The sequence below is a fragment of the Sprattus sprattus genome (assembly GCF_963457725.1).
Source record: "Sprattus sprattus genome assembly, chromosome: 6".
Lineage (NCBI taxonomy): Eukaryota > Metazoa > Chordata > Actinopteri > Clupeiformes > Clupeidae > Sprattus > Sprattus sprattus.
Window position 1 is genome coordinate 29,900,408 of NC_137925.1, and position 11,325 is coordinate 29,911,732.

Consider the following 11,325-nt stretch of genomic DNA (forward strand, 5'->3'; position numbering starts at 1 on the left):
TAGGAATCACATATGATATCACTATTAAATATAGGCTATGCCGTTACATTTGCAGGGCTTAACAACATTGTGCAATATCATGAAACTGTCGCGTATAGGCCTATGTCTGGAAAAAAGTATTTACTGATGCAAAATTCAAATATATAAGCTAAACACTTTTTAAATATTAATTTACATTGTTCAATACTACAAATTGAATTTTGTATCACTCTTCGTTTTCAGGTTCTGAGAAGAACAGACGGACAAGCGTTTCCCTCTCGATTATAAACGTTTGCCCTCTGAACAAGAAACTGTAATAGGCTACTCCCGGAAGAGTGAAAAAAGATGTGTGACATAAACAGAAGTGTCTCTGAATTGGCAGACGTTATCAGTCCTGAGACCCATTTGTACCCTCCACAGGGAGGAGCAGCATCACCCCCTGTCAATAAACACTCAGATGCTGATGGAATGGAATGTGCCTCCTCCTGCAACAGTAAGGAGGCACAGACGCATTTTCTGGAACACATGGGTATGCGACCACTCCCCGCAGCCTTGAGCGCGTCCACACGCAGATCAAGATTTCAGAAACAGCAGATATGTGAACCAGGCAGTAGCGTCTCGCAGACTTTAGCAGTGGACACATATGACAAGGGAAGTATCACGCCTGCCATGCGTAAAAAGTACCTGAAAGAACTGGTTCTGAATAATGGTTTAAATAGTGGTTATGGAAGTATTCTGCTGCCTTCAAAAACTTCGGAAGGCTGGGTGAATGATCCATCCAATTCTGAAGAAGGGAACAATTACAGTTCATACTGGGCTCTTGATCCTATGGAGCACGCATGGATGTTGTCAGTTGTTGATGGAACCTATGAGACAATATCGGCTTACCTCTCTTCGGATCTGAGTCTTCTGACTAGAAAAGACTTTGTCAGCGGTTTCACGGCTCTCCATTGGTTAGCGAAGTATGGGAAGCATGAAACACTTATTAAACTGTTGAGGTATGCTGAAAAAGAGCACTGTCATGTTGACGTCAACTTTAAAGGTAGCGGTGGTTTGACAGCCCTTCACGTGGCTGTTATGCACAGTCAGTTCATGGTGGTAAAACTTTTAGTCGGTGCTTTCGGTGCCAAAATTGATATCATGGACTACAATGGAAGGCGAGCGTGGCAATATCTTAAGTGCAACGCCCCGATGGAGATGAAGGAACTGCTAGGAGCCTGGGATGACGAGCATGTAAGCGCTGGACAGCAGAACGTCAACAACAACAGCTCAGGAGCAGACGTAATACATTGCAACACTGGTGAGGACGAGGAACCCAAGAATGCTTTTGACAGGAGAAATGACAGCTGGCGGGTTAGATCCTTCAAAAAGTTTTTTTCTCCGCTTTTTACTTTTGTTAATAAAAACTAGTGTTCACTTATTCGTCTACTGACAACAAAAATAAGGTTGAGAGTGTGGAAATGCTGTTGTGACTGAAATTCCGAATCTTTATCATTTTGTAATATTAAACCTAGAGGTAAAATCAACGTTCCCAGTGGTCAGATTTAAATATAACATAGCCTACTACATGTGGGGTTAATCACATCACAACATTCCACTGAACCTTGCTGTGTCAACAGAGGTGCATTCTGGGGCTTCCTTCTGAACTTCTATGTGCAATGCATTGTAGGATTCACTTGCCCCAGAATGTTTTACAATAGTGTACACTTTAAACAAATTGCCTGGCCTAGATCTGTAGCTTACGACTCGGATCATTAACAACCTACATCAGCAATGGTCAGACTATGTAGGTCAGGCATTCAGTGAGAGGAACCCACTCCTTGTATACAATACATAAATCCCAAACTTCACTCAACGCCAATCAGTGCAATTACCGGCCCCCCTCAACCTTTGGACTGAAATCATTTCCTCTCTGGGTCTCATCAGCTGGAGTTCAGCAACACACAGCTGTCAAGCACATTTTCCATGGTCTAGGCATCCATTAACATCTACTGCTGCCATCATATATCAAAAAGGTCCAGTCCACAATTTCCACAGAATGGCTGTTGAGCTCAAATGGCAACCTTTCAAATTCCACCCCACTGTGTGGTCACGCACACTCAGCTGGTAGAGCCGGAATGATTGTGTTAAAGGCAGAGCTTAAAAGTCCACAAACAGGATCCTGACGTGGGTTCCTTAGGAGTCCAGGTGCTGGAGGATGAAGTGAAGGGCCATGTTAACTGCATCGTTCCACTTCTGTGGTCCTGAAGCAACATGATGGGTCAGGACAAAAGGTATTTTTCTTAAGTGCACAATGAACGTTCTGAAATTAACTGAATTTTACCCCCTCAAGAAAAGGTATTGGAAGAGAAATGTGGACTTTGCTTTTAAAGCAACAATGACACTTTGAGGCATGGTTTTATAGCAACTAGTTTTGGTACCCTGCAAAAATGGAGGAAAAGCCTTCACACACACATGAAATTGACATCTATACTGCCAAAAGACACCAGTTAAATGTGTTGGCAAGCTAAAATCAGTGTCAGCTGGGCTGCTGGTGTTTGCAAGGTTTTTGCATGCCTTTTAGGTAGTTAGCGTGCTAGTTTTGGAACAGAACACCGTATTGTTGCTTTCAAGGAACCCATCAATTTGTACTCAAATTGAGAGGACAGTCCTACAGAAACTCAGGATTTTAATTTTGACATTCAAAATATCTAGTAAAAAAAAACTGCGTATAGCAAGAGGCACAACAGAAGTTCAGATCTTATAACAAATGTTTTATTGAGTCACAGCAAAACCCTACTATCTGTACAAAGAGACCGCTGTTCCAGATGCCATGGCTTCTCTCCAGGCTCGAGTTGGTGGTCCTGCTCAGAGTTCAGGAGATGCCAAAGAGTGTCATGGGCCACTCTACAGACCCAACTTTGTCCTCCTCCAGTGTCTCCTCTTGGAATTGTACCTGGCAAAAAAAAAAAAAAAAAAAAAAAAACACTTTGAGCAGAGCAATAGCACAGGGATTGCAGGTCTCTCCACATAATTACAAAGATTAAGCTGTTTTGAGACGAGCATCATTTCATCACTCACACATATGCACCAACAGATTGAGGGTCAATCATGCCAGCAACCCACAAGCATCCATATTCAACCAATGCAGTTTAGACCATAGACTATGCATTCTAAAATCCACACCATCTTCAGCAACATTGATCAAATCAATAAACTAAAAGGGTACAGATAAGATGGTTAACATTAGGCTAAGGATAACTGTCAGTACTTCAGAGCATCCCCATCACGTCAGTGACGAGGATAAATAATTCCAAAGCACTGTGAACTTTACTTTCAGCAGGATAAATGGCAGTACTCCCACAGGATGAAGCACTGTAATTGCAACCTGCTTTACAACCTCATAGTCTCCAACGTTTGTTAGCCTTAAATTTGCAAACTAAACAAGGGCAATGTTGATATGGACATCTTACATTACATTCAGAACGACATCAACTGCAATGAAAAACTCTTCACTTCGACCTCATAGATTCCGAATACACATGCGACGACAATACACGCCAAACCTTACCTGATCTTATTGCCGGTTTTCATTCTGATCCACTGAGGAATAGGCCTGTTCTGCTTCTGCTTCTTGGCAAGAAAGCGCTTGATTCTGTAGGTTTTGTGGGACGACTGAACAGAAACACGAGGAATCAGCCCAGATCTTACACGGACAAGAAGCAATCAATTTGGAGCAATCAAAGTGAAAACAACCCACTGTAGCTCACATTTCGGAAGAGAGCTAAGTTAGCATACGGAACCTCCACCAAATGCATAACTGTTTATGCTATGCTATATAGCCAATCGGCTAACACTGCAAAAAGCACCATGTTTACGTGTAATATTACACAGATATTTCAATATTCTAAACAAAGGCCAATATCTTGAAACAGTGGTACAAACATTTTGTCACAAAACCCTTAATTCTTTAAGATGTTTTAAGATTTCCCACTCACCATTACGTCTCCCCTGTCTTGTCACCACAATGGCGGAGGATGAAGAGAGAGAAACATGGGAAATCGAGGGTCTTGTATATCCGCATTTTGGGGCGGGGCGCGGCAAATTACATACCTATTGGACAGACAGCGACACCCATTGGATTGGATACTTGCAAGGACATTGATTGATTGAATTTGGCAATTCAAACTTTCACGTTAATATAGGTATTCCTTTCAAGATCGGACAGTAATACTCCGTTAATCATTTTTTTTTTTTACAACATTAGCAATGACTTGACTATATTTCTCATCAATTCTGTGTTATTTAAAGTAACACTATCAGAATCAGAATCGTAGTAGGTTTACACCCACCTGGAATTTGTTCTGGTGTATAGGTGCATACAGTGAGCATAAAAACACTAAAGTACTACACATAAACCATAAAAAAACACACCAAGTACTACACATAAGAGAATATAAAACACAGTATATATGATACAAATATTTTTAAAAATGTATATTAAAAAGTAAAGTAGAAGCTAAAATGCTAAATGCAGGGCAGTAGTGCAAAAGTGAATGTGCAATGTGCAGTGTGCAATGTAGTGTGTGGTAACATAACACAGACTTGAGGTGTGGGGGCGGGATAACAGTCCAAGTCAGGTGGGGGTCCCGGGCCTTGTTAATAAGGAAACTGCGGCCAGGGAGAAGCTGGTTTTATGGTGTGAGGTTTTGGTCCTGATGGACCACAGCCTCTTGCCAGAGAGAAGGACCTCTAAGAGTTTGTGACCCGGGTGGGAGGGATCGGCCACAATCTTACCTGCCCTCAAGTGGGAGCTGATGTTCAGCTCCCACTTGAGGTCCTGGAAGATGATTGTGCCCAGGGAGCGGAAGGACTCCGCAGTGTTGACTGGGGAGTCTCTCAGGGTGATGAGTTTGGGTGGAGCTGGGTTCCTTCTAAAGTCTACAACCATCTCCACTGTTTTCAGAGCATTTAGCTCACGGTTGTTCTGACCACGGTTGTACTGGAATCAGAGACATGCTTCCATAGCCTCACGTGTTGCCTATTGTCAGACAGGAAGTCTGTGACCCACCTGCAGGTGGAGTAACGCACACTCAGCTGGTAGAGCTTGTCAGAGCCAGAATGATTGTGTTAAAGGCAGAGCTTAAAAGTCCACAAACAGGATCCTGGCGTAGGTTCCTGAGGAGTCCAGGAGCTGGAGGATGAAGTGAAGGGCCATGTTAACTGCATCGTCTACAGACCTGTTGGCTCTGTAGGTAAACGGCAGGGGGTCCAGTAGAGGGTCAGTGTTGGCTTTGAGGTGAAGCAGCACAAATCGCTCAAATGCCTTCATAAACATTGAGTCCAGTGATCTTTGTTTTTTGGGGGGACGGGGATAATGGTGGAGGTCTTGAAGCAAGCTGGAACGTGGAATGACTCCAGTGAGGTGTTCAAAATGCAACTTTGCAACAATTTAACACTTTTTGAGGTATGGTTTTATAGGCAACTTGTTTTGGTACAATCCTCAAATTCATTTAGATAGCATATGGGCATGTGAAGGACAGATAAACACCTGTGTCTTTCCCACTAGCCATCCAGGAAATGCCCTATGTAGTTCTGTGTACCGGGGTTGGAATACCCTGCTTCTTTCAGTGTCAACTGGGCTGTTGGTGGTGATTGCAAGGTTTTTGCATGCCTTTCAGGTAGTATGTTTGCCAGTTTTGAACAGAACTCCTTATTGTTGCTTTAAATAGGTGAGATTCTCCTTCAAAAACAAGAATATGTCTCAGTGTTTCCACACTCAGTAGTGTATATGTATTTTACCAAATATGTTTTTACTTACAACCAACCCACCTTGCCTTTGAAAATGAAATCCACATACCACAATGATGTTCAATGGTTTATTAGGGGAAACAAGTTTTCATCCATTTTTTTGGTTACAAGTAGCAATCATAACCTCTTAAACTGGTGTAATTATGTAAATTATGGGTAGCTCTGGGTCTCCTATTCAGCTGTAGTTCAGCAACACACACCTGACAAGCAAATTAACCGTGGTCTGGGCATCCTCTATCCTCATCTTCATACTGCTGCCATCATACATAAAAAAGGTTCCGTCCACAATATCTGGAGAAATGTTGCCATTTGATCTTAACAGCCATTTCAATTCCAGTCCTCACTTCTGTGCTTCTGAAGCAACACGTTGATGCACACTGATAAGACAGCTAGAAATCGGCGAAGACAAATTACCTGAATTTGACCACACAAAAAAAGGTGTTGGATTAGAATCATGGACTTTGCTTTAAAGGGAACGGATCGATTTTGACTCAAATGTTGAAGACCGTCCTACGGAAAACCTGGAAATAAAGGTTCTCACATTCAGCCCACCTTCCCTTTGAAATGATATCCGCATACCACAATGATGTTCAACTGTTTATTACCAAAAAATGTCATTCAGTTTTGTGTTTACAAGGCTGTACCAATCATAAAAGTAAAATCTAATGACCTTTTGAACTGGTGTAATAATGTAAATTATGGGTAGCTAAAGGTAGGAACTTATGAGTGAAAAGAAGTTTGTTGTTTGGTGTGGTGCAGCTTTATTTTGCACATGAGCAATCCCTAATCTGCAAGGGTAGAGAAGGCCACTGAGTATGGTCCTAGCCAGATAGTTTGCATCCAAGGATGGAAAATGTTGACAAGAGCAAAATGCTTATATCAGAATGTATTAATATGACAAACATGGCTCTAGAAAAATAGACAGAGGATAATGGCAAGTAGGACATCTAAAGACTTACAGAAAGGTTCTAATTGTGACATAACCCCTAGGGAAGCAAAGTAAAGTTTCCAATGGATGTCTAGTGAAATACTGCAGAACTCTCTCCATGTCTTCTTGCATTACTAGAACAGGAATGAGCTCTAAGCTTACAGAAGTACCTTTTGAATACACTGTGTGGCTGTTTGATTTAGCGATTTTGGCATATATAAACAGTAAGGTCACTTCTGAGCTGACATTGAGAAATTACTTTGGTTTTTCCATTCTCCTAACCCACTGTTCAGCTATATCCATCCTTAATGGATTGCATTTTCCCCTTGCCTTTCTCATGGACACAATCAAGAGTGGTTCATTCAGGCACTGTAGGGCCTATCCATCTTTGTTTGCCATCTTTCCAAAAAGGGAGCTAGAGGGAGAGGAACTGCCCAGTCCTAGAGGTGCAAATGTCATGGGCACCCAACATCCAAATGCAATACCCTTTGCACCCGAGCAAAAGCCCCTCTGCCGTGGCCAACAGGCCTAGCGCTGATGGATCTAAGCCTGTTCACTCCTCCCCCTTCTCCTGGGTGTTCCTGCCTTCACCATCAGCCTTCTTGTTGGCCACATGAGTGTCGCCCGCTGGCCCTCCGGTCCGGTTGCGGCTCCTGGCACCTGGCTGGTAGAGCTGTATGGCGGGCCGGTCCTGGGAGAACAGAAATAACTATTAAAGTACCGTAGCTGTCGCGTACACAACCAGTGTCATATGTGCTGCGGGACCAGTCACAATGCAACTACAAGGCATGCAATGCTGGGCAGTCTTTTTGAAAACCTGATAAGGATCTACCACTCATGTTCATAGAAATACGTTGAAATACATCTTACGCTCTGTTTATATATTTAAGTATGTTATGGTAAGAATAAAAGATTCCTGTGGAATATATCAAACACAAAGGTAATTCAATGTGGACTAGCACTGCCATCCCTAATTTTTCATCACCGTTAAAGTGATTTGCCCATCATTCAGATGGATTCTTTTGGGATATATGATGTTAATGTGTCAAACGATATGATACTGAGAGTTATTAGCACATCCAGAACACTGAGCTTGAGAGATTTAAACGTTCAACAACTTCACTCTTACCCACCCTGCCATTACATCTTGTCCCCTGAAAAAAAAACCTGGGCACCTTTCTGCAGAGGTGTAAGTGAATGTATGCAACCTCTGCACACAGGGTTAATGTTTTCTAGATAAATACCATCTGCAATGTTGCATCTACACAGATATCAACTATCCTTTTCCTGATGTGATACAAAAGATACTTTGCAGAAATCAAGTATTCATGCTTGGCAGTATGTTGCAGTCCAGAGATCAGTCTTGAGATACTCTTCAGATTAGACTCTTCAGAGACTCTAATCTTTGGCGTTTGAAATGGCTAACATACGACACACTGCAACATGATGTATCTTATAGTCAAAAGTAACTAATGTTTATTCTGAAATTGATAAAAATCTGTACATTCAAAAATGTGTATGTATTAAATTAAAGCATGTTACTTGTCAACAGCACAGCGGCAACAAAATGACAATAAGCTAAATAATTATAGATTGATTGACCCTTTAAATGGAGTAGATGCACACAGTTTTTGAGTATTACCTTGTTCCTAAGCCGGTCTCTTTTGAGACTTTCTTCCTTCTTGTGGTCTTTAGAAGACTTGTCTGGTTTATCAGCATGACTGGAGGATTCCCCACTTTTTTCGTTTCTCCTTTTCTCCCAACGCTCTCTATCATTCCTTCCCTCATCCTCTCGCTTCTTGAAGGTGTTCTCTCCATCATGGCGATCTCTCCTCCTACGCCGGTCCTCATCCTGTCGTCTGATTCGCTCCTTCTCTTTCTGACGGCGTTCCCGGTCTCGCTCCCTCAGCTGGTCTGCATCCCGATCTCTGTAGTCTTTGCGTCCCTCTTCATCCAACCTTCAAACACAAAACACAATTGTTTTCTACCCAATATAAAAATCGAACTTTAAAGTGAAGTGGGCTGCCTTAGTAATCTGTACTGATTAGGTTGGTGTCCACCTTGAGACACATTGCTTGGTGTTTTTTCAAGAACAGGTAAAGTTGGTCAAATCCTCATTCTATGTTGACCATCAATCAAATCTGTAGAACCCATTCATAACGTTTTTAATGCTCACTTTCTGGGCCTGTCCTCTCGGTTTTCTCCATTCTGGCGTTTCTTAATGTCAGAGCATCCAGGAGCTCGGTCCTCCTTGAACTTCTCTCGCTCTGCTCTCTTCACCTTCTCTTTGGGCTTCTCAGTCTCCCCCTCATCAGCTTTGTCAGGCTTCTTCAGGAGCTATTAAACAAAGACAGACAAAATTTGAGTCTTTATATGAAACCATGAACTTCAAACATTAAGGTATAAGGCTTTCTTCATCATTCATGCACCCTGTAACTGGACCATAAAAAACACAAACACTACCTTGATCTTGGGCTCCTCCTTAGACTGTTCCTTGTCCTTTTCAGAGAGTCTCTCTCCCTTTTTTGATTTTTCAGCATCCTTCCGCTTCCGTCTGTCCTCCTCTCTCCACTTGCGTCGTTCTTCATCCCGCAAGCGCTTTCGCTCCAGCTCCCTTCTTCTCCGCTCTTCTTTCTTCTCCTCCCTAATTCTCTGTATTTATAAGAAAGTTTTTAAAACATTACACAGAAGCCTGAATACTTTTGTTCAGAAACTCTTCAATAAATAGTATGGGAGCACTTCTGATCAAAGAAATGGTTTTACCTGTTTATTCTTAAGGAAGTCCAAGAGAGGAGTGGTCTTCTTAGCTGATTTAGATGGAGGAAAGAAAAGATGTAAGGTCTTTTGAAATTGTTTTAATTTGCCACAGACAGAAATATTCGTATAAATATATGTCTAAATATACCAATAAGTTCTTTGGTTTTAGCCTCTATCTCCTCAAGCAGAGTCTCTGGAGTAGAGGTCAGCTTCTCATCGTCTCCATTGTACAACTCCAAGAACTTCTTGTAATCACCATCTGTGCATAAGAGGTGGGCCAAATTTCATGAATGAGATTTAGACCAAATGACTTCACCATGAGATAACAGTATTAGTTCTTAAAAGGCAACCTTCTTCAATTGTTCCAATTTTGGCATCCTTTTTCTTGCTCCTCCTTTTGGCAATTTTCTGGAATGGAGCAAACTCCACAACTGCTGGATACTCCTGACCTATGACAAATATACAAACCAAGTAGATCACACAACTGGACAGACTAAAAGAATGTGTATGTTGAGCATAGAGTATGCCCCACCTCTACTGTCGATAAAGACATATCCATCAAAGCGATCTCTGAAGAGTACAATGTCATCTTGATTCTTGAAATTTAGGTATGCTCTGGAGAAGAGGTGTGGGAATAGGCTGAAAAGGCAGAAAACGTCATGAGCTAGGGTTCTTACAGCAGATGCCAAAGTGACCAATAACACTAGTTCCACAAGAGCTTACCTAGTGTCGTTTGAAAAGAACTCAAGGTAGTCAACTTCAGGCAAGGGTTGAAGCTGCTCTTGTAATTCCTCCTTTGTTAAACTCGGAGGGAGACGTCTGATGACAATCTTGCCAAAAATACAAATACTGATGTAATTCTCAGAAACCCTTTTCAATGTTTTTACACTCATATCTCTATGGGTTACCTCCATTGCCTTTTAGTTTAACTAGCTATCGTTATCTGAAACTAGAAGAAAGGATAAACACATAGTGGGACAGATTGCGCTGGGAATAGCTAAAATTTGCAATCATGAAAGTATATCGTTCGCTGGCTAAAAGAGTAAACCGAACGCAAAGTCACTATGCAGATAACATGATCCAAGTTAAATCCATCACGTAACTTGCGCAGCCAGCTACCGTTGTAGCTGTATCGCTAACGGCTATCTCAGCTTTACTGTCACTTTAAAGGAGCTGCACCGCAGACTACAACGAATTGGTGTCACAATTAATTAAACACATACAGAATCTGCAACTTACCGATCACTATTACGTATTTGTTTTGAATTTAAACATTAACATTACTCATTTCAACAACATTGCTGAAATACGTTGCTACCGTTGATGCTAACTCACTATACTAGCTAGGTATCGATACTTAACTGAGCTACTTAAAATAGAGAACAATTTTGTTGTCGAGTCCTAAATTAAGTCCCCATACAACCACACAAACTAAGACACTAACTGTTCTTTAACATTTAAGGTCAGATATGCCAAAGTAGATACCGTCAGTTTATAAAAAAAACAAGTCCGAGACGACCAGATATTTGTTAGCTAAGTTGCTAATAGGATAAGCTAACTAGCTAATGGTTATTTACCTTGGTCATTGCTTCCTTTCTCTCTTTACATGGCTTATCAGGCTTTTCATTTTCTTCACATTTAATCTCCACTTTTTTCTCTCTCGGACGAGTATTTTCTTTGTCTTCTTTCATTGTTATGCAGTCCCGTCGTCTAGCGAACACTAATCGTGGTTAGTAAACAGGTGCTCAACTATTTGTGTTGCTACTGAACAGCCCACTCTGAACTTTACTGACAACAGCAAGCTAGGTCGACCAGCGCCTTAGTGAAAATGAAATTTTATAACAGATTCCTCTTAACAATGAATGATGATA

The 11,325-nt window shown here is 41.5% G+C and overlaps 3 protein-coding genes across 3 annotated transcripts; 1 reads left to right on the forward strand and 2 right to left on the reverse strand.

The window, feature by feature from the left end:
• Positions 1–447: 447 nt before the first annotated feature.
• On the forward strand, positions 448–2,226 carry sowahd (sosondowah ankyrin repeat domain family d; the record flags this gene model as incomplete). The annotated part of the gene is made up of 2 exons (XM_080840936.1): positions 448–1,279; positions 2,159–2,226. The coding sequence occupies 2 exons, from the start codon at positions 448–450 to the stop codon at positions 2,224–2,226; spliced, it is 900 nt and encodes a 299-aa protein (XP_080697062.1).
• Positions 2,227–2,711: 485 nt separating this feature from the next.
• Positions 2,712–4,011, reverse strand: rpl39 (ribosomal protein L39). Its single transcript, XM_080840428.1, has 3 exons — positions 3,957–4,011; positions 3,530–3,633; positions 2,712–2,914 (listed from the first exon to the last, which is right to left on the reverse strand). Exons 1-3 carry the CDS (start codon positions 3,957–3,959, stop codon positions 2,866–2,868), a joined length of 156 nt encoding a protein of 51 aa, XP_080696554.1. The 5' UTR covers positions 3,960–4,011; the 3' UTR covers positions 2,712–2,865.
• Positions 4,012–6,353: 2,342 nt separating this feature from the next.
• On the reverse strand, positions 6,354–11,238 carry upf3b (UPF3B regulator of nonsense mediated mRNA decay). Its single transcript, XM_080841122.1, has 10 exons — positions 11,032–11,238; positions 10,178–10,284; positions 9,987–10,093; positions 9,805–9,903; positions 9,603–9,713; positions 9,461–9,504; positions 9,161–9,349; positions 8,874–9,034; positions 8,340–8,655; positions 6,354–7,388 (listed from the first exon to the last, which is right to left on the reverse strand). Exons 1-10 carry the CDS (start codon positions 11,143–11,145, stop codon positions 7,251–7,253), a joined length of 1,386 nt encoding a protein of 461 aa, XP_080697248.1. The 5' UTR covers positions 11,146–11,238; the 3' UTR covers positions 6,354–7,250.
• Positions 11,239–11,325: the final 87 nt, after the last annotated feature.

Bases quoted from the DNA above. Each gene is read 5' to 3' on its own strand.
- rpl39 (XM_080840428.1), bottom strand. The intron at 2,915-3,529 runs GTAAGGTTTGGC...TTTTTTTGCCAG, and splicing joins AAAACCGGCAATAAGATCAG to GTACAATTCCAAGAGGAGAC.
- upf3b (XM_080841122.1), bottom strand. From the start codon at position 11,145: ATGAAAGAAGACAAAGAAAATACTCGTCCGAGAGAGAAAAAAGTGGAG. The intron at 10,285-11,031 runs GTAAATAACCAT...ATTTTTGGCAAG, and splicing joins GAAAGGAAGCAATGACCAAG to ATTGTCATCAGACGTCTCCC. The intron at 8,656-8,873 runs GTGAGCATTAAA...TTGTGTTTGAAG, and splicing joins CGAGAGGACAGGCCCAGAAA to GTTGGATGAAGAGGGACGCA.